Genomic DNA, 18770 nt, shown 5'->3' with positions numbered 1-18770 from the left:
AAAGGGATAGTTCACCCAAAAATTTAAATTCTGCCATTTATCCTTCAAATTACCCTTCACTTGTTCCAAACCTGAGTGTCTTTTTTTCTGTTGTACACAAAAATAATATATTTAAATATCAATAGTTTAAGCAAGCATATTTGTAAACAATTACATGGTTTAACATAGTTTTTTTTTAATCTGTTTGAGATTTTCAGTTGAATTAGACTAACTCTTTGAGGAAACAATTGTAGATTACCACTTTTTACTGCAGACTTTTTAATTTTGGTTACTGTACGATAACTCTAGAATTGATGGTTGTGGATCTGTCAATGAAATTACGTCAAGGAAAAATGATTTTAAGTGTAGAAACTTGAATGAATTCTATGAAGAAGCTTCTCAGTCGGGTTGTTTTTTTTTTTTTAAATAGACCTCAGCGACCTCTTGTGGTATAAACGTGTGCAGCCATTCATATTTTAACTTACAACGAATTCAGATTTTACAGCCCTCTGTTTATTTTATATCATATCAATAACAGTCAAAGCTTTTTCGATATCTTATATAAACATGAAGAAAATCATCTGGGATTTAGGCCTACTATGGCATTCTAACTACAAAAGACAAAAAGTTATAAAGACAAATTTAGGGTAATGCTTTAAAAACTAAGCGTGAAAGAGTTTTTTTTTTCTACAGATGTTGGAAATGATAGTGATTCTTCCTCACCTTTGCTACTAAATTAGGCTTTATGTTTTTCTAAGTACAAAAAACAAACAAACAAACAAAAAAAAAAACGGTCAACTGGTAAATAAGGAAATTAATAATTTATTTCTTTGAATCTGTTCTATAATGCAGTCATTTCAAGTTTTGGTTAAGATGCAAAGAAAAGAGGGGTTATGGGATGTAATTTAAGGAACTTTGCTTCAACGCTGTTTCAACATTTGTTTAATCAACAATTTAAGTATGAAATGAATCTATCAGATTAATTAGAAAATTGACAAAATTGAATTCAATTATTCAGTTAAATAAATACATTTATAAGAAAACATAAATTAAAGAAAATTATAAAATGAATTCAATTATTCAATTAAATAAATACATTTATAAAAACATAAATTAAAAATATATATAAAATGAATTCAATTATTCAATTAAATAAATAAATACATTTATATAAAAAATAAATTTAAATAAAATAAATAAATAATATGAATTCAATTATTCAATTAGATTAAAATGTGAATTCATCATAATTAATAGTCATAAGGCGTTCTTCAAGCGGTTTTGACGAAATAATTTCCGGTGTTCGATGCGGTTGTCGTATTTTTCTGTTTTCGTTAATAGCACAGAAAGAGTCATACTTCAGGAGGCGCACTGTGGCTCAGATTACCTATTACTCTATTGAACACAATTCATGTACAAGTATGATTTTTGACTTGGTTATAGACATTTCTGCAGTAAAACATATTATTATATTTTAAATACATTGATTCCAAAATTATGCTTATGTCTTTAATAATGTAATTCCCCTCCACAGTCGATATAAAAGTCTTATTTTTAAATGTATCATGCTGTCACCATAAACGACTGTGATTGGTTCTTCCTGACCTAGATGATAAAAGTAACACATCCCACGTGACAAGTCTTACTATTTGGTTTTTTAGCAGCGCTATCGATGATATAAAACACTGATTAAACTGTAATAGACATTGAATAGACGATGCAAAGCGGATAGTTCAAGTATTAATTACATATGAGTATATTAAATGAAATAACATGCCTACCAAACCCCACCCATTGTGAATATTTCTGAGTGCCGCTCCATTCATTTTTACTTCTACGTTTGAAACCAATGAACCTGCTTCATGTGACAACATGAGGATTTTAAAGTTTCAGTCCGGAATTCCGGATGAACTGATATCACTCCTCACAGTTTAGTCTCAGCAGAGCTCCTGCCCCTCGAAGGTAAACTTAAGATTTCTGTCAATACGTAAATAGCGACCGTCATTATCATCATCAGCTATGTTAAGTTAGTCATACAGATTTAGACCATAAGCAAATATAACGCGTAACAGTAAACATTTCCAGCTTTTTAACACTGTAAACTTACTGAAGGAGTATTATTGTCTTTAAACATTGAGTAAATATTGAGTGACAGAAGAAACTGCTGTAGTGTTTCAGGTTTGCGGATTTCAATCATGTTTCTCCAAGTTCTGCTCCTCCTCCATGCCTCAAGAGGAGCTTTTTCCTCCATCTCATGTTATAATGACCAAGGGAAACCTGTTGACTGGTTTGTATATATTTAAATGACATATGAAAATACACAATATTGTACATGCATGATCTTAAAGGCATTTCATTTATGTTCAATCAGTGTAGTATTTTTTTCATATATTACATGTCATATCTTGAAGTCATAATACTGTATAACGTTATCCTAAAAGGACAATGTGAGCCTTTTATATTGAAAAGTATACTAGAAAAAAAAAATTTGCACTTCATTTCTTAAAAGTGTGTCAACAATTGTGCAACAAAAAAACACAATAAACATTTAAACGTTGACAATGTTAATAAGCATCAAATTAGCATATTAACATAATATCTGAAGAGTCATGTGGCACTGAATACTGGAATAATGATGCCGAAAATTCAGTATATAAATGCTTAAATGTAAAAAATATATAAAAGAGGAATTCTAATGTTCCTCTTGTTTCCTGTGGTTTTGGTTTTGCTTGTCATGTAACCTTTTCAAAACATTTTCAAATCTTACTAACCCAGTACTTTTGAATGGTTTACAGTGATTATTATTACTATTATTATTATTATTATTATTATTATTATTATTATTAAAACTATGTAAAAGTACAAACATCACTGGAAAATGTTCAAAGTGGTTGCCTGTCTAAAAGTAAATTGAAACAACAATAACAAAAAAACCCCCACAAAGTTAGCACAAGGATCCCAAATCATTACAATTGTTTATGCCATTTCATGACCTCATATTAATTTAACAATTTAATAATATAAAAATGTAATTTTAGTTTTCACGTACAGTCATACAACATAGGAGATGGAGTGAAATGCTTATACATCCGCTCGCCATGACCTTAAAAAAACAGCAAAAATATGTATAATTCATTCATTCATTTTCTTTTCGCCTTAGTCACTTTATTAATCTGGGGTCACCACAGCGGAATGAACCGCCAAATATATATGTAATATAATATTATAATAATATTAATATAATAATAAGAATCTAAATTGTGCAGTATAATAAGTAAAGTCACAGACAGTTTTAGATATAGAAATATAAGTTATAGCAAAATGTTTCTGTGATGACTTACAGAAAGTGAATGAAAACTCCAGAGAACAGTTCTGATGTATTGTCTTTTAAAGGTGTTACTTCTGATAGGCCACTTATTGATCCTAGGCACATAAAATGTTATTTTAAACATATTGGCTCTAATAAATCTGCAGGTCCAGATGGAATTTTTCCACATACTGTAAATGCTGCGCTGATGAACTGACTCCAGTTTGGGTTCCCATACTTCAAAAATCCTTAGACTTAGGCATTGTTCCCAGCTTGTGGAAAAAATCATTAATTGTTCCTGTTCCTAAGATGGCGAGGCCCTCAGAGTATAATGATTTTAGACCTGTAGCATTAACTTCTGTAATTACGAAATGTTTTGAGAAATGTGTACATGTTAAAACCAGAGGTTGCAAGCAATTTAGATCCTCTACAGTTCGCCTACAGGCAAGGTAGAGGTACTGAAGATGCAGTTAATAGTATTTTGCACTTGATTCTGAAGCACTTAGATCATCCTAAAGCTTATGCTCGGCTGCTTTTTATTGATTTTTAGTTTAGCTTTTAATACGATTCAACCACATTTGTTAATTGAAAGGATGGAACAGCTGAATATAAACCCATGCATATGTAAATGGCATTTCTTATTTTTAACAAACAGAACTCAGGTTGTAAAGGTTAAAAATATCCGTTCAGATGAAAAGACCAGTAGTACTGGGGTTCCACAAGGCTGTGTCAGCTCACCTATTCTTTTATTTTTGTGTTATTTATTTATTTTTTACACTTTTTACAAATGTATGTTCAAGTAAGCTTGTACAGAATTAAAATTTTTAAATATTCACAGACATACTAAGTTTACTTAATGAGAATGATGATATTAGTGTTATCTACCAGTCAGAAATTAGCCAGTTTGTTGATTAATGTGATAAAAATAAATACTACGAAAACTGAAGAGAAAGTATTTGACCCAAAGTGTATAGATGACCATCGTCAAGTGGTTGTACACGACCATCCTATTACTCAGTCAGTGACCTATTACTTGGGCATTTACATTGATAGTTCTTTTACATGGAAAACACACATGGAGTGGGTTTGCTCTTGTTTACACTAGATTGTATTTTTTTTTACGGAGGTTACGTCTTTTTGGACTTAACAAGAAGCTTGTGATGCTGTTTTATAAAGCTGTTCTGGAAAGCATTGTTAGATATGGTATCACAGTGTGGCTTGCTAATCTATCTGTACAGTGTAAATCCAAGTTGATGCATCTCTTAAAGACAAGATAGGAAATTGTTGGGCATGATAAATATTTTAATCCTCATGTTTTATATGAGAATTGTGTCCTCAATCCGGTGGAAAGGATTCTGAATGATCCAACTCATTTTTTGTTTACAAATTATGAACCGATTCCCCCTGTTAGGAGATAAAGAGTCCCAAAGTGTAGGTTTCAGTGGGTTTACCTAACAAGAGTTTATCTTAATTAACATTATAATTATTGTAACTACTGTATTTTATATTGTTTTTATGGAATTACTGCAGCAATATGGTGTTGCCCATAACAAATTTCCTGTCAAGGACAATAAAGTTTACTATAACTACTTAAGAAAATAAGACCAATATAAAATATTTAAAACTTCAGATATAAATAATATAACTATAAAAATATTACAATATTGTTAAAAAAAAAATCTAATTTACAGCACACATAGCATAGTAGCATATGTGTACACTGCTTGAAACCGTAGCATCATTAAATAAAATCAATCTATCTGTAAGGCGGTTATTTAATAGTTAGTTTAAACATGCACAGATAAACATTTGAAGTAATTAAAACAAGTATACATAAAGTATGTAACCACTAAAGTAAAGCATGTTCTTTTTCCAGGTATTACTTGTACAAACTCCCACACGAGCGTCATACACCTCTGGAAGAGGGACTGAAGTATCTTTTCATGGATGTAGAGAGTGAAGGATGGACGGATGGGACTACTTTAGTTAATGACACCCAAAGTGCTGTTGGCAGAACAGTAGGACCTTTATATGAGGTACACTTCACCCTCGTGCAACATAACTGTCATTATATGAAGCACATCATGATTTTAATGCAATCCTGGATTAACTAACATCTATGATGATCCTGGACCATAATTTTTGTTTGAAAATGTAATGCAGACCTATTTCCTACCCCTAAACCCAACCATAACTGTAAATCATTCACAAAATCAGAGGGGAATAATAGTTGGATGATAATCATGTGGACGTGCATAAAACTAAACATAAGCCTAAACTTAAACCATAAATGGTAAACATCTCCCTTAGTTCTGGCTGATTGTAATGTTGTTCCTGGATCAACATAGATGTTAATCTAGGAACATGTCCTACTTGGTGAAATCAGGCTGGCCAGTGCTAAATTAACAGTATGTGTACAGTCTATAATTTGCAATAATTTGTCTAACATATCTTTTGTTTGCATTGCACTGAAAGCCATGCACAACTCCCACCGCTATGGCGTGAGATGTTTTCTACTCAGTGTGTCTGGAAGGCATGAGCGCATCTCTCCACTTGCGCGTGCATATTGTAATGTATATTCTTACATTGGAAATGACGAACTTCCGCGTGGAAAAGATGCGATATGTGAATGGCCCGCTGCTATAGTTAATCCAGTGTGCGTGTGTATTAGCCTCGGTGTATGAGCTCGGAATTTTAAACTAGCGCACAGGTGGCATTACTTTGTTTAGATTCAGCAGTTTCAATCTGTGCAACAGAAACGTGGCGTTAAGAAGTCTTTAAGTTTAAGTATCCAAATGTTTTCGGCTGCTCGTACCACTCGCTTAATGTTAGGTGACTCATGCTTGGCGCAGCTCATGCTGTATTGAACAGACGTCACTTCATAACTATAGCGGCCGTTTTTCGACTGAACAAAATTTATTTTTTATGTCTTGGTCACACTATTTAGAGGGCCGGAACAAATTGAATAGCACTGCTCTACGCCATTGTTGTAAAATGAACATATAAAAGACATGAACATGACATCAATGTTTTAATTACATTATTATAGTTTAAACAGTGCTAATAATTAGTGTTTTGAAAAAAAGCACTTTGATACTATTTTTAAAATTGATTTATTACGTTAAAAGTTATTTTTTGTCATTTCTAGTTAAGGATATTATGGTGTAGGCTAAACATACCCCAAAAATCAAATGTCCAGCTTAGACTAAACAAGCCTTGATTCTTCTTTCCGCAACATATTTTTTTCATTATCAGTAATTTTCTGGCTTATTTAAGAGAAGCTTACTCAGCTTGTTTTGTTCTGTAGTTCGCATATTTTTGCAGAAGTATGACAACTGCTGTGATTGCATTTACATCACAAGGTTTAATCATACAGTAAGTCTATGCTTGGCGTTTAAAGCAGGTTTGGCATGCTGTCCCGGGAGAGAACCCTGAGCTCGGAGATATTTGAGCCCAGGGCTCCTGCCCAGTCAATAAGCATATCAGGAGATCCGAGATCAGGTAGGTCTCGAGAGCTCCCCCTTTAGAAAAGGGAGGAGATGGGGTGGAAGGTGGGATTCTTCCAAACGAAGATAAAGCAGTAGGAAGAAAATGATCCATTTATAGTAAATTAGGATCGCTCTTATTGGATTATTACTGATTACAGATGAGTGGCCAGTCGTGCTTAATCATATCACGTGCTCCTCTCGAAATTAGTTTATGAAACTTCACTTAAAATCAATTTCAATTTAGAGTCACATCTAAAAGGGTCATACACCTAGTAAATTGACTAATCTAATAATGTGTTTTTGAAATATTCACATATACAGCAAGATTCACTCTCAAACTGAAACTCAAAAGTGCATTTATGGCTTATTGTCCACATACTTATTTCATAATAAAAGAGGAACTCATGCTTTAGATCACATGCTCCTCACAGGGTGTATCATCCTCTGTCTCACGCAGTGTTTTTTATGAAGAAGCTCTAAACTTTAACTTTCTTCCAGGGAGGTGATGTTGGATACATCTTATATAACGACCAGCCACCAGAACAGAAGCAGGTTGAAGGCGCAAGCAGGAGTTGTGGCCACACCAAAGGTGCATTTGAACTATTAGTGAAGTGTTAATAAAGCCATTACAGTTTATCTCTGGCTTCGGTACATTTCTCACATTCTCCGATCAGAATTCTCAAAACTACCTGTTCAATCTTCAGATCATTGTGTCACTTGTGCACATAAAGCAGATTCTCATTCCTTTCAGCAAGTTGCTAATGCTTTTGTACATCCATGCAAATGATTATATCCCTCAGCCAAAGTCTGTCATCAAAGTGGATCAGTATCATTACTTCTAGAACTGTCTTAAGTATCTGCACTCCTAAAAAGCTTCTATAACCCGCTGCTCAATCATTGCATTTCGTTTTCGTCTTCTAAGGCGAAGTTTATTTATTATATAAGAAAAAGGCCCACATTTATTTCTCCTACCACAGCAAATTCCATTTTTCTTTTGTTATTTGGTGCTAGTTTATCAGGAAGGGATCATTTTGTTCTCTTTGACTCATTGGATGGAAACTGTGCTTTATTTGCAAATGTATTGTGCGATATTGAAGTTTTGTGCATACGCATTTTTGAATGGAAACCTAGCTAATGAAACACAAAACACATTTTGTTTATGAGGTTATGAGTACATATAATTTTTTCTGTGTTCCAGGAGTTGTCGTCTTTGATAAAGAGCAGGGATTCTGGTTGGTCCATAGCACTCCTCATTTCCCTCCTCCTAAATCTGAGGGCCAGTTTTCATACCCCACTTCAGGCATAAGTAATGGCCAGAACTTCATCTGTGTCACATATCCGTTCGAGCGCTTTCAGACCATAGGTATGATTCAGTGCTTTTAATAATAAGGTTTTCAAAAACATGGGGAAATATTGCACAAGCATTAATACAAAATTTTATGCATGCCACGTTTTATGCAATATTAATGCATGCCTCCATTTGTCAGTTTAAAAATGATTTTTACTACTGGTCCAGCCTTTTCATTGCCTACCACAGTTTTCACCAAAATAAAGGAGTAAAATTAAAATATTGGTCCCATTTTATATTTGGTGGCTTTAACTACTACTGTATGTACTTTCATAAAAAAAAGAAAAACAAACCCTTTTCCTGTTCTTTCTGAATGAAATGACTACTACATCCATTCAGCTCACAGCAGAAAAAAAACAAGCCACTCACTGTTTTCTCATTTAATATTCCGTTTATCTACGAACTGCATCACAATATAGAAAAAAAAGGTTGCAGCTTCCGGTTCATACGGACTTTAAGAAATTTCTTTCACAACTGTTTACTTCCAGTTTATTTAATTAAATTCATCGTAACAGAAATTCTAGTAAATTGAAACTGTGTCAGTTCAGTTTTCAGAGTTGAAGTTCATTTTAGTTTAGTTCATTGTAGGGTTGGGTCGATAGACGATGCCATCGTCCATCGCCAATGGCCGATAGACATCACGATGCTAAGCCGGCATTGCGATCCTCCACCCCACCCCCGTTGCAGCAGCATCCAGCTGATGAAAAATACACACTTAAGAGGGTTGCACACCTGAAGCGCCGCTCGGCGACGCCACACAGCGCCATGTATTTTAGAATTCTAAACATAGATTTCTATCATAGTTCACACACCGGCACCGCAAGTCGGCAGCTGTCCGCAGCTACGACTCAGGACACTGTTCATATTTCTGCCGTGCCACAGAGTGCCATCTGAATAGTTTAATTTTAAATAACAGGCAAATGTGCGCGTCTGATGTGCAATACTTCCAACTGTCATGTGCGCATCTGGTGTGCAACCCCCTTTATGCCCCGTTTACACTAATACGGATTACTGTACGTTCACAACTAAAGCAGCGAGAGCATCAAAGTAACTGGAGCCAATGGGAGCCGCCGGCAATGAGTGGCGCGTCTTTGCCGGTGTGAGCGTCGAGGAGAGTTGAAATCAAATCAACTTTATGGTAATGAGTTATGATGCAGTTCGGCGGCAAGCTATCGGAATGTAGAAGTCTACCGCTTGAGAGGAGTCCAGAGAACACAGTCAAAGTGAACTCTGGTTCCGACCACAGTTGTTCCGATGGGTTTGATGATTGTGGTCACCAGATTTCCAATTATTTACAATGTTTTCTTATAGGAAAATACATTTAAAAAGGTACTGTTGTGTTACTGATGTACATTAATGTGATGTCAGGTAGTTGAAACGGTAGGCTACAAATAATTAATTCATTATGAATGAATTAATTATTCCTTAAATAATTAATTCATCGGAACCTATGACGACGATGCCGTCATCCATCGCAATGTTTCACATTAGACATTGTATTATACCAAATTGGTCGACATCGCCCAACCCTAGTTCAGGGTGGTTTAAATTTCACTGCTGAAAGTCCAAACACTAAAGAGCAAATCCATCGATGCAAAATCCACAAGTCCCAACTAAGCAATCCAGTGGCAAGAAACAAACTTCACCAAATGACAAAAGTGAAGGAGAAAGAAACCAATTTGCATGCAACTGACTTTTCAGAGACTTGGGTAGAGAACGCTGAGACACACAAACAGTGCACCATTGTTGTGTACTCTGCATCAATTCTGCGGAAATGCGAAATCACATTGTTTAAAATATTTAATTATCGATACATTTGATATTGGAAACTTTGCTTGATTTGCGTTCCAACTAACCTTTTCATGTGTCATTTCTAAAGACAAAATATTTATGGGATGCAGTTGCCATAGAGACTGTTAGTGTTACCATAGTGACAACACCTCTCACTGTGCTGCTCTACAGGTCCATTCAGTGTTGTGCTCTAAATCACAGAATTATCATCAGCACTCTTTGATAACATTAATTAAGCAGTGTGCCATTTAACAAATCCTGTTCCTGGAGACACATCAACAACACATACATGCTTATAATGCTGATTATACTTCATTTATATTTTAGAACATTTTCATACATTTTCAATTTGAGTTATTTGTAAGAAATTTAGCATAAGTATTACTATTATTTAAAAATATATATTTTATCAATAATAACTATGTCAGTGTTTTAATTTTTTTTAATAATATCATGGGAGACTTATTTTTTCCTATAATATAATTTTATTCTTGTGTAATAAATTCTGTATAATAATAATAATAATAATAATAATAATAATAATAATAATAGTATCAATAATATATCAATGACAACAACAAAAAATTAACAACAGCAAGTTAATGAATATTAATTAACTTGTGTAAGAATATTTAGATGATAAAACATATTTTAATTGAATGTATATATTTATATATGTGTATATATAATGTATAATTTTAAATGATATTAGAGAACGTTTTCATACAGGAAATATTTTATAGGACATTTAGGATATATATTCTTGTACACTGCACTTATTAAGAAACAGTTATGATTGTAAATTATATATTGAATAGTAATACAAGTGTTGCCCTGTACAGTCAGAATTATTGACACCCCCCACACACACACATTTGGATTTTTTTTTTTTCTTTTTTAAGTATTTCCCAAATTATGTTTAACTGAGCAAGGAAATGTTCACAGTATGTCTGATAATATTTTTTCTTCTGGAGAAAGTCTTATTTGTTTTATTTCAGCTAGAATAAAAGCAGTTTTTAATTTTTTAAAAGCCATATTGAGGTCAAAATTATTAGCCCCTTTAAGCTATATATTTTTTCAATAGTCTACAGAACAAACCATCGTTATACAATAACTTGCCTAATTACCCTATCCTGCCTAGTTAACCTAATTAACCTAGTTTAATGTCACTTTAAGCTGTATAGAAGTGTCTTGAAGAATATCTTAAGTATTATTTACTGTCATAATGGCAAAGATAAAATAAATCAGTTATTAGAAATGAGTTATTAAAACTATTATGTTTAGAAATGTGTTGAAAAAAATCTTCTCTCCATTAAACAGAAATTGGGGGAAAAAATAAACAGAGCTAATAATTCCGGGGGCTAATAATTCTGACTTCAACTGTATAGCCAATGCTGCTGATTTGGCTTACCTACATACTCATTAACTTTCTTACTTATTTACTTATTAACTTACGTACTTGCTTGCTTATTACCTACTTGCTTACTAGCCAATGTTGCGGATATGACATTTATACTTACTTATTGATTTACTAACTAACATACTAACTTCTTAACCTTACTAACTTTTTAACTTATGAACTTACTAACTTATTTACTTATTAACTTACTAACTTATTAACTTATTAACTTACTTACCTACTTACTTACTAGCCAATGCTGCAATATGGCATTTATACTTACTTACTTACTAGCTAGCTAGCCAATGCTGCTGATATGGCATTTATACTTTACTTACTTACTTATTAACTTACTTAACTATTTTACTTATTAACTTACTTGTTAACTTACTAACTAATTTACTTACTAGCCAATGCTGCTGATATGGCATTTATACTTATTGACCTACTTAATAACTAACTTATGAACTTACTAACAACCATACTAACTTATTAACTTACTAGCATATTAACTTACTTACTGACCTACTTACTTACTAGTCAACGCTGCAATATGGCATTTATACTTACTTATTAGTTTACTTACTAACTACTTATTACCTTACTAACTTACTAACTACTTATTAACTTACTAACTAACTTACTAACTTATTATCTTACTAACTTATTAACTTACTTGATTATTATTTTACTAACTTATTACCTTACTAATTTACTTACCTACTTACTAGAGAATGCTGTGAGATGGCATTAATACTAACTTGCTTATTAACTTACTAACTTACCAACTTATCAACGTATTAACTTACTAACTTACTATCTTATTAATTTGTTACTTACTAACTTATTAACTAACTTACTAACTTACTAACTTATTAACTTACTCATTTACTTATTAGATTACTTATTTACTTACTAACTTTATTTTTATTTTTTTAATTAAATATATTTAATTTAATAGGTCTCTTATGGAAATTTAATATATTTTCAGATAATACATTTTCATTTCACAAACTATTATCATCATTATTATATTAATTATAATAGTATTCATGACAAAGACAAAAGCAAAAAAAATATAATTTTGTATAATATTAGTGTTGTTTTAGTTTATTTTTAACAACCCACAACGTTTGTTATTTTGGGCTGTAATGCAATCTATTTTCTTATAATGTATTTTTATTTTCTGTAATATATAGTTGAAGTCAAAATGATTAGCCCTCCTGTGAATTCTTTTCTTAATATTTCTTATAATGTTTTTTCTCCTGGAGAAAGTCTTTGTTTTATTTCAGCTAGAATAAAAGCAGTTTTTTTTTTATATATTTTAAGGTTAATATTATTAGCTCCTTAAGCAATGTTTTTTTCATTAGTCTACAGAACAAACCATCGTTATACAATGACTTGCCTAGCTAACCTAATTAACCTAGTTAAGCCTTTAAATGTCACGTTAAGCTGAATACTAGTATCTTGAAAAAGATCTAGTAAAATATTATTTACTGTCATCATGACAAAGATAAAATAAATCAGTTATTGGAAATGAGTTATTAAAACTATTATGATTAGAAATGTGTTGAAAAAGAAAATATACATGATAATTCTGACTTCAACTGTATCTTCTGCAGGTGAGCAGCTGAAAATCAATCAGCCTCACATCTTCGACTGCAGCATCCCTGGTTCACTGGCCGCTGCTGTTCCTGCTATGGCTCAGATCTGTAAACACGCATTGGACAGATGGGACAACACTTCCTCCTCCCCTTCCAATCGCAGCATCTCACTCCTCTCACTAGCCAAAACAGAGTTCATCAGCTTTGCAAAAGGTGCATCGTTTGCCAATGGTAAGAATCCTTTTTAACACTAATATAATGGTGAAAGAGATGCTTTAATAATGCTGGCTAGTCATATGTAAATTGATCGAGAGTTGAACATTAAGCTTATTTGTTAAGCAAATCTGTTTGGTCTTTTTTTTTCAATACTTTTTCCATGCAAATATGTTCTAGATTCACATATTTGACTACTGGGACTCTTTTTTTTTTTTTGTCGTTTTTTCCCATGAAACCTATGCCAAGTTAAAAGATACACTATACTATACTATACTATACTATTTATTTCATTTTTATTTATATAGCACTTTTACAATCTAGGTTGTGTCAAAGCAGCTTAACACAGTGGTTCTAGTAAATTGAAACTGTCAGTCCAGCTATCAGTTGAAGTTCACTTCAGTGTGGTTACTATACTATACTATACTATACTATACTATACTATACTATACTATACTATTCTGTACTGTACTATACTATACTATACTGTACTGTACTGTACTATACTATACTATACTATACTATACTAATACTATACTATACTATTCTGTACTGTACTATACTATACTATATTATACTCTACTATACTATACTATACTATACTATACTTACACACAGCTTTACTTAAAAATGAATTATTTTTTTTTATTTATTCTTCTACTGGTCATTGATGATTTAGGTTACTTTTTTCTTGGTACAACATGAACTTTTAGCTAAAACTGTGTTCCTTGGTGATTCATATAATGCAAGTTAATTGTAACCATGACTATGTTAGTAAAAACATGTCAGAAATGCACCCGTGAAGAGATAGTTCACCCTAAACTGAAAAATTCTGTCATCATTTACTCATCTTTTACTTGTATTAGTCCTTTGTGACATTCTTTCTAATGTTGAACACAAAAGAAGATGTTTAGAGAAATGTTGTAAACCTGTATTACCATTAACTTCCATAGTATTTGTTTTTCCTACTATGAAAGTCAGTGGTTACTGGTTTCCAACATCTTATAAATATCTTCTTTAGTGTTCAGCGTAAGCAAGAAACTCATAAAGGTTTGGAACCACTTAAAGGAGAGCAAATAGTGAGTACATTTTTATTTTTAGGTGAATTGTCCCTTTAAGACTTGTGAATCTTGATGATACACTGAGGTCTCGTGAAGTGATCGGTCTGTGCAAGAAACAGGAACTCAAACAGTGACTGAAGTGAGGAAACAGCTCTGAATCTGAACTGTTGAGTTGGTGAGAAGTGCATTTGTGAACCAAGCATTTGAACAGAGGTGAACAGAGTTTTCTCATGGTGTATGTGAAAAGGTCAGTTGATGAAAAGTAGTTTGTTCACTTTTTATGCTCTAGAGATCTCTGAAATATTCATGCTTATCATTTTGGGGAGCCTGCAATAGATGAATGACTGTGACCTCGGTTTTATATTCTTTAATGTAAGAAAGGTCAGATGCAGGTCATTTCACTCGGCGGCCTTTGAAACACCTCTTGGGCAGTATGCTCGGGCATTTTGTTTAAATGGGGAAACATTAAATTCTGCAAAATTGCTTGATAAGCATGAGATTAAATTTCATATTAGGAATCAACAATAAATTTAAACAACAACTGTGTCTTTAGTTTAATTCCTACATGTTTGAATCGCACAAAATCTGCAGAAACTCATGTCTGGTCCGATCCCCTCCCCCAGAGAATCCTCAGTCTATAGCGATTGCTGATTGGCTCCTGTAGTGGAAGGCGGAGCTTCGTTTACCATATTGACCGTTACGCTTTCCCCATTCCAAACTATAGGTTGTTTTCACATGATGTCATTGATGACGCACGAGACTCAGATGGAGGGCAGGAAGTTGTTCTTCTACATAGGAATCATCAAAATATTTCTGTTTTACAATGTTTATAAATGTTTAAATCGGCTAAAATGAGAAATGCCAAACAGCTTTTATAGACTTACAAAAGTTTTAGCTCATAAAGGGGGGAAAGTTCAAGAAACTGGCTGAAAAAACAGAAGAAAAGGCGGCATGTAGTAAACATTCTTTTCAATATATCCATGTGTACAAACTTCTTTTGAACGCAATAATTTGATTGACAGCACTAATAAAGATTATATACAGGCCTAGCTATGTGTATAAATATGTTCATGTGTTATATAAAAATCAGATACATAACGTACCCTGCAATGTAATCATTGCAATGAAATCTCCATCTTGTTTTGCAATAATCCATGTCTTTACTGGCATTTCGGAAAAAACATAATAAACGTCCGTAACGTGAACATTGAGATGCGCAACAGTTGTGAATGTTTGTTGATGGTAGAACAAAAAAAAAAGCAACCCTTGCAACAAAACTAGACGATTATTATTGTGGAGCACTTCAAAAATAAATAAATAAATAAATATTTTGAGATCTACCTGAGCTCAAACTCCTCTCTCACCCTGCAAACGGGGAGCCCCGGGCTCGAGGGTCTTATGAGCTCAGGGCTCTCTCCCGGGACAGCATGCCAAACAAGCTAATCAATCATCAGCTAATTGTGAACTCTTGAAACATGTTTTTGAACCCCATAGTAAAGTCTATAATGTGTATAACTCTTTATTAATGAATGCTACAGAATACTGTAGGATAGTAAACTGATAAACTAATAAATACTGTAACGTTAATTTAAACTGGTGCACTGTGATTATAGCGTAGAAAACTGAAGCGTATTGAATAATTTGTTTATTGCTACAGTTGTGTCGTACCACAGCAACAATATAATTACTACGACAGTGTAATTCAAGTAATTATCTATAGTATGCTTCCAAGCACTCTAGTATTTACTATAGTATTTTTTCATGTGACGTAATTATTCAGCATCTACCGCCTCGATGGCAGGCAAATATATTTTAGTTCAGTAGAAAACTCGGCCCTCTCATGATATAAAGATCACGCCCAACATACAGTTTGTGCTTATTTTCGATTCATATCTCCTTTGAAATATGGTATAAATCACAAAAATATGGACTTTCCGCTATGTCTCCCATTCATTTTTTTACTTCCTGCCCTCCATCTGAATTTCGCGCGTCATCACAACCACGTGATTGAAAACAATCTATACAAGTGACACGTCTTGTGTATTCTATAGTCTTTGCTTTAAGTCAGCTGCACTTAAAACAATGTGTAGGATAATTTTGCATTTTACACCATTGGCAGCTTCGCTAACAACATCTGCTTTGATCCTCAAACACTAGTTGGACCTGATGCCTGGAAGATGTTGTTGACAGGAAAGCAAAAAAGAGGATTTACTCACACGTTTGTTTACAAGTGCTGAAAATGAGCTGAAATTTAGATTTTAATAATGGGTGTTTGGGCAATGCAGTGGCCCAGTAGGTAGTGCTGTCGCCTCACAGCAAGAAGGTCGCTGGTTCGAGCCTCGGCTGGGTCAGTTGGCGTTTCTGTGTGGAGTTCGCGTGGGTTTCCTCCGGGTGCTCCGGTTTCCCTGACAATCCAAAGACATGCGGTACAGGTGAATTGGGAAGGCCAAATTGTTCGTAGTGTATGGGTGTGAGTAAGTGAATGTGTATGGATGTTTCCCAGAGATGGGTTACGGCCGGAAGGGCATCCACTGCGTAAAACATGTGCTGGATAAGTTGGCGGTTCATTCTGCTGTGGCGACCCTGGATTAATAAAGGTACTAAGCTGAAAAGAAAATGAATGAATGAATACTGGGTGTTTGGTTAGCAAGCTCTAAACTGTCAAACAATCACAACATACAACTCCAAACATATGACCAATGAGAGTAGACTATACGAACAGGAAGGCGGGGCTTAGAAATACCAGATCCTTGAACCAACTTTCAGACACTGTGGAAATAGAGCTGACGGCGCAATGAATATTACGAGAAAAAGTGTTTTTTTTTTTACATTTACATTTTACATTTATTCATTTAGCAGGTGCTTTTAGTACCAGTGAGGATAAAGAAGCTCTTCAAATCATCTAAGTGCAGCAGAATATTGACCTTATTCTTCAATGCGGAAGTGCGCTCATTTTTGCGATTGTTTTAGAACTTCCGATTCAGCTGCCTATGGGAGAAATGACTAGGAATAATAAACGGCAGAAAACGGTTAAACTACTTACTTTACAAACAAGTGTTTGCATGACAATACAGACAAAGTAGAAAAATATAATAAGAAACTATCAGTTTGCAACATCAAGCAGCAAAATGAGCTGTTTTTAACGTCTAAAAATAAATGGAAGTGAATGAGACCGGAAGTCTCGAGCCAAAATGATTCAAATGGCTGCACCCACTCGTACGCAAAGAATAAGGTGAATACAGTACAGTGGGGGAACACGTCACCATTTTTCTCAAAAAAAAAAAAAACTTTTTCTAAAGGTGCCATTGGAATTTTCCCCGGATGTTGATAACAACTAAAGAAATCCATATAGAAAAAAAAACTAATAAGTTTACAATGAAGTTGTATGTAATAAAATGAAATGACACAGGAAAAATATTGAACACATGAAGAACGGGAGGTGTAGAAAGGCAGTGAAAGCCCAGACAGCAGCTGAAATCGCTCAGTAGTTCTTCAGCAACCCTCTGCCCTTTCTCAGTGTAAATGAATATTAGCTGCTTTAGTCCAACATGTACATTAGCAGGATGATGAAGAAGGGTGGACATTTCAGCTAGACAATGGTCCAAAACACAGCCAAGGTTACTCTTAAATGCTTTCAGAGAAAGAAAATCAAGCTGTAGAATGGCCCAGCCAATCACCTGACTTCAATCCAATAGAAAATACAAAATAAAGATCAGATTTGAGAGACAAGACCCACAGAACCATCAAGATTTTTACATTCTGCTGAAGTCTGTGAAAAACTTTCACCTGAGCAATGCATGCGACTTCATTCTCCATATGAGCGGCGTCTTTAAGCTGCCATTACCAAAAAAGCCCTTAAAATATAAAATACATTTCAGTAGTTTAGTACTTTAGCCATGTGTTATTTCACTGTTGTTACACACATCTCACATTTCAGATTTTATTTGTTTTATTTTTATGTGTGTATTGTTTGGGTTTTTGCCAAAATTTAGTTCAATTCCATGTCAACAGCTCCTTTAGAACATGTTCAATACTTATTTCGCCCACTGCACATGGTAAGACAAGTCTAAGTTAGATTAATTATTATTATTTTTAATTGTGCTGAAATTTTATGCATGTAAACAAATTGAAAAACCCCTCCGAAACAAAACTAGGAAGCAGTTTGTGAAGTGTGAACATATTTTCCTTAATGTTTCTGCTCCTATCCAGACTTGTATCACTCCTGGGTGGCTCCTACTCTTCAGTCTAACCTGCTGGTTCAGTTCTGGCGTCGCTCCACCGGCATCCTGCCCTCGGACTGCTCTCCAAACTGGGAAGTCCTCAACATAGACCTCATTTCCCCAGGCCAGAGCGTCACATTTAAGGCCACAGAGGATCACTCGAAGTGGGCCGTCAGCTCCAGCTCTGGGACGTCTGGCGGCTGGGTCTGCGTTGGAGACATCAACCGAGACGAGGCGGAGGAGAAGAGAGGTGGAGGTACAGTGTGCCGTCGGGACACTGTAGTGTGGAAGGCCTACCGCTCCGCTGCCCTGCAGTGCGAGAGCTGCAGTGGAGAAGTGCAGACGTGCGAACAAGCCCAA

The 18770-nt window shown here is 34.2% G+C and overlaps 1 protein-coding gene across 2 annotated transcripts in view; it reads left to right on the top strand.

Moving 5' to 3' along the window:
* Positions 1-1827: 1827 nt before the first annotated feature.
* dnase2 (deoxyribonuclease II, lysosomal) overlaps positions 1828-18770 on the top strand; it is a 17108-nt gene continuing 165 nt past the window's right edge. The window contains exons 1-7 of one of the 2 annotated variants that reach the window (XM_056475267.1): positions 1828-1941; positions 2158-2266; positions 5163-5322; positions 7273-7363; positions 7973-8137; positions 12935-13147; positions 18400-18770. The exon at positions 18400-18770 is cut by the window's right edge and continues 165 nt beyond it. In XM_056475267.1, the coding sequence (XP_056331242.1) occupies positions 2175-2266; positions 5163-5322; positions 7273-7363; positions 7973-8137; positions 12935-13147; positions 18400-18770 (1092 nt within the window). In that variant the 5' untranslated portion in view covers positions 1828-1941; positions 2158-2174. Of the gene's footprint in view, positions 1942-2149; positions 2267-5162; positions 5323-7272; positions 7364-7972; positions 8138-12934; positions 13148-18399 lie in introns of both variants that reach the window. The other variant, XM_056475266.1, reaches the window with a different exon arrangement.

The sequence above is a fragment of the Danio aesculapii genome, chromosome 16, assembly GCF_903798145.1.
Source record: "Danio aesculapii chromosome 16, fDanAes4.1, whole genome shotgun sequence".
Lineage (NCBI taxonomy): Eukaryota > Metazoa > Chordata > Actinopteri > Cypriniformes > Danionidae > Danio > Danio aesculapii.
This window is presented reverse-complemented; position numbering and strand designations above follow the sequence as displayed.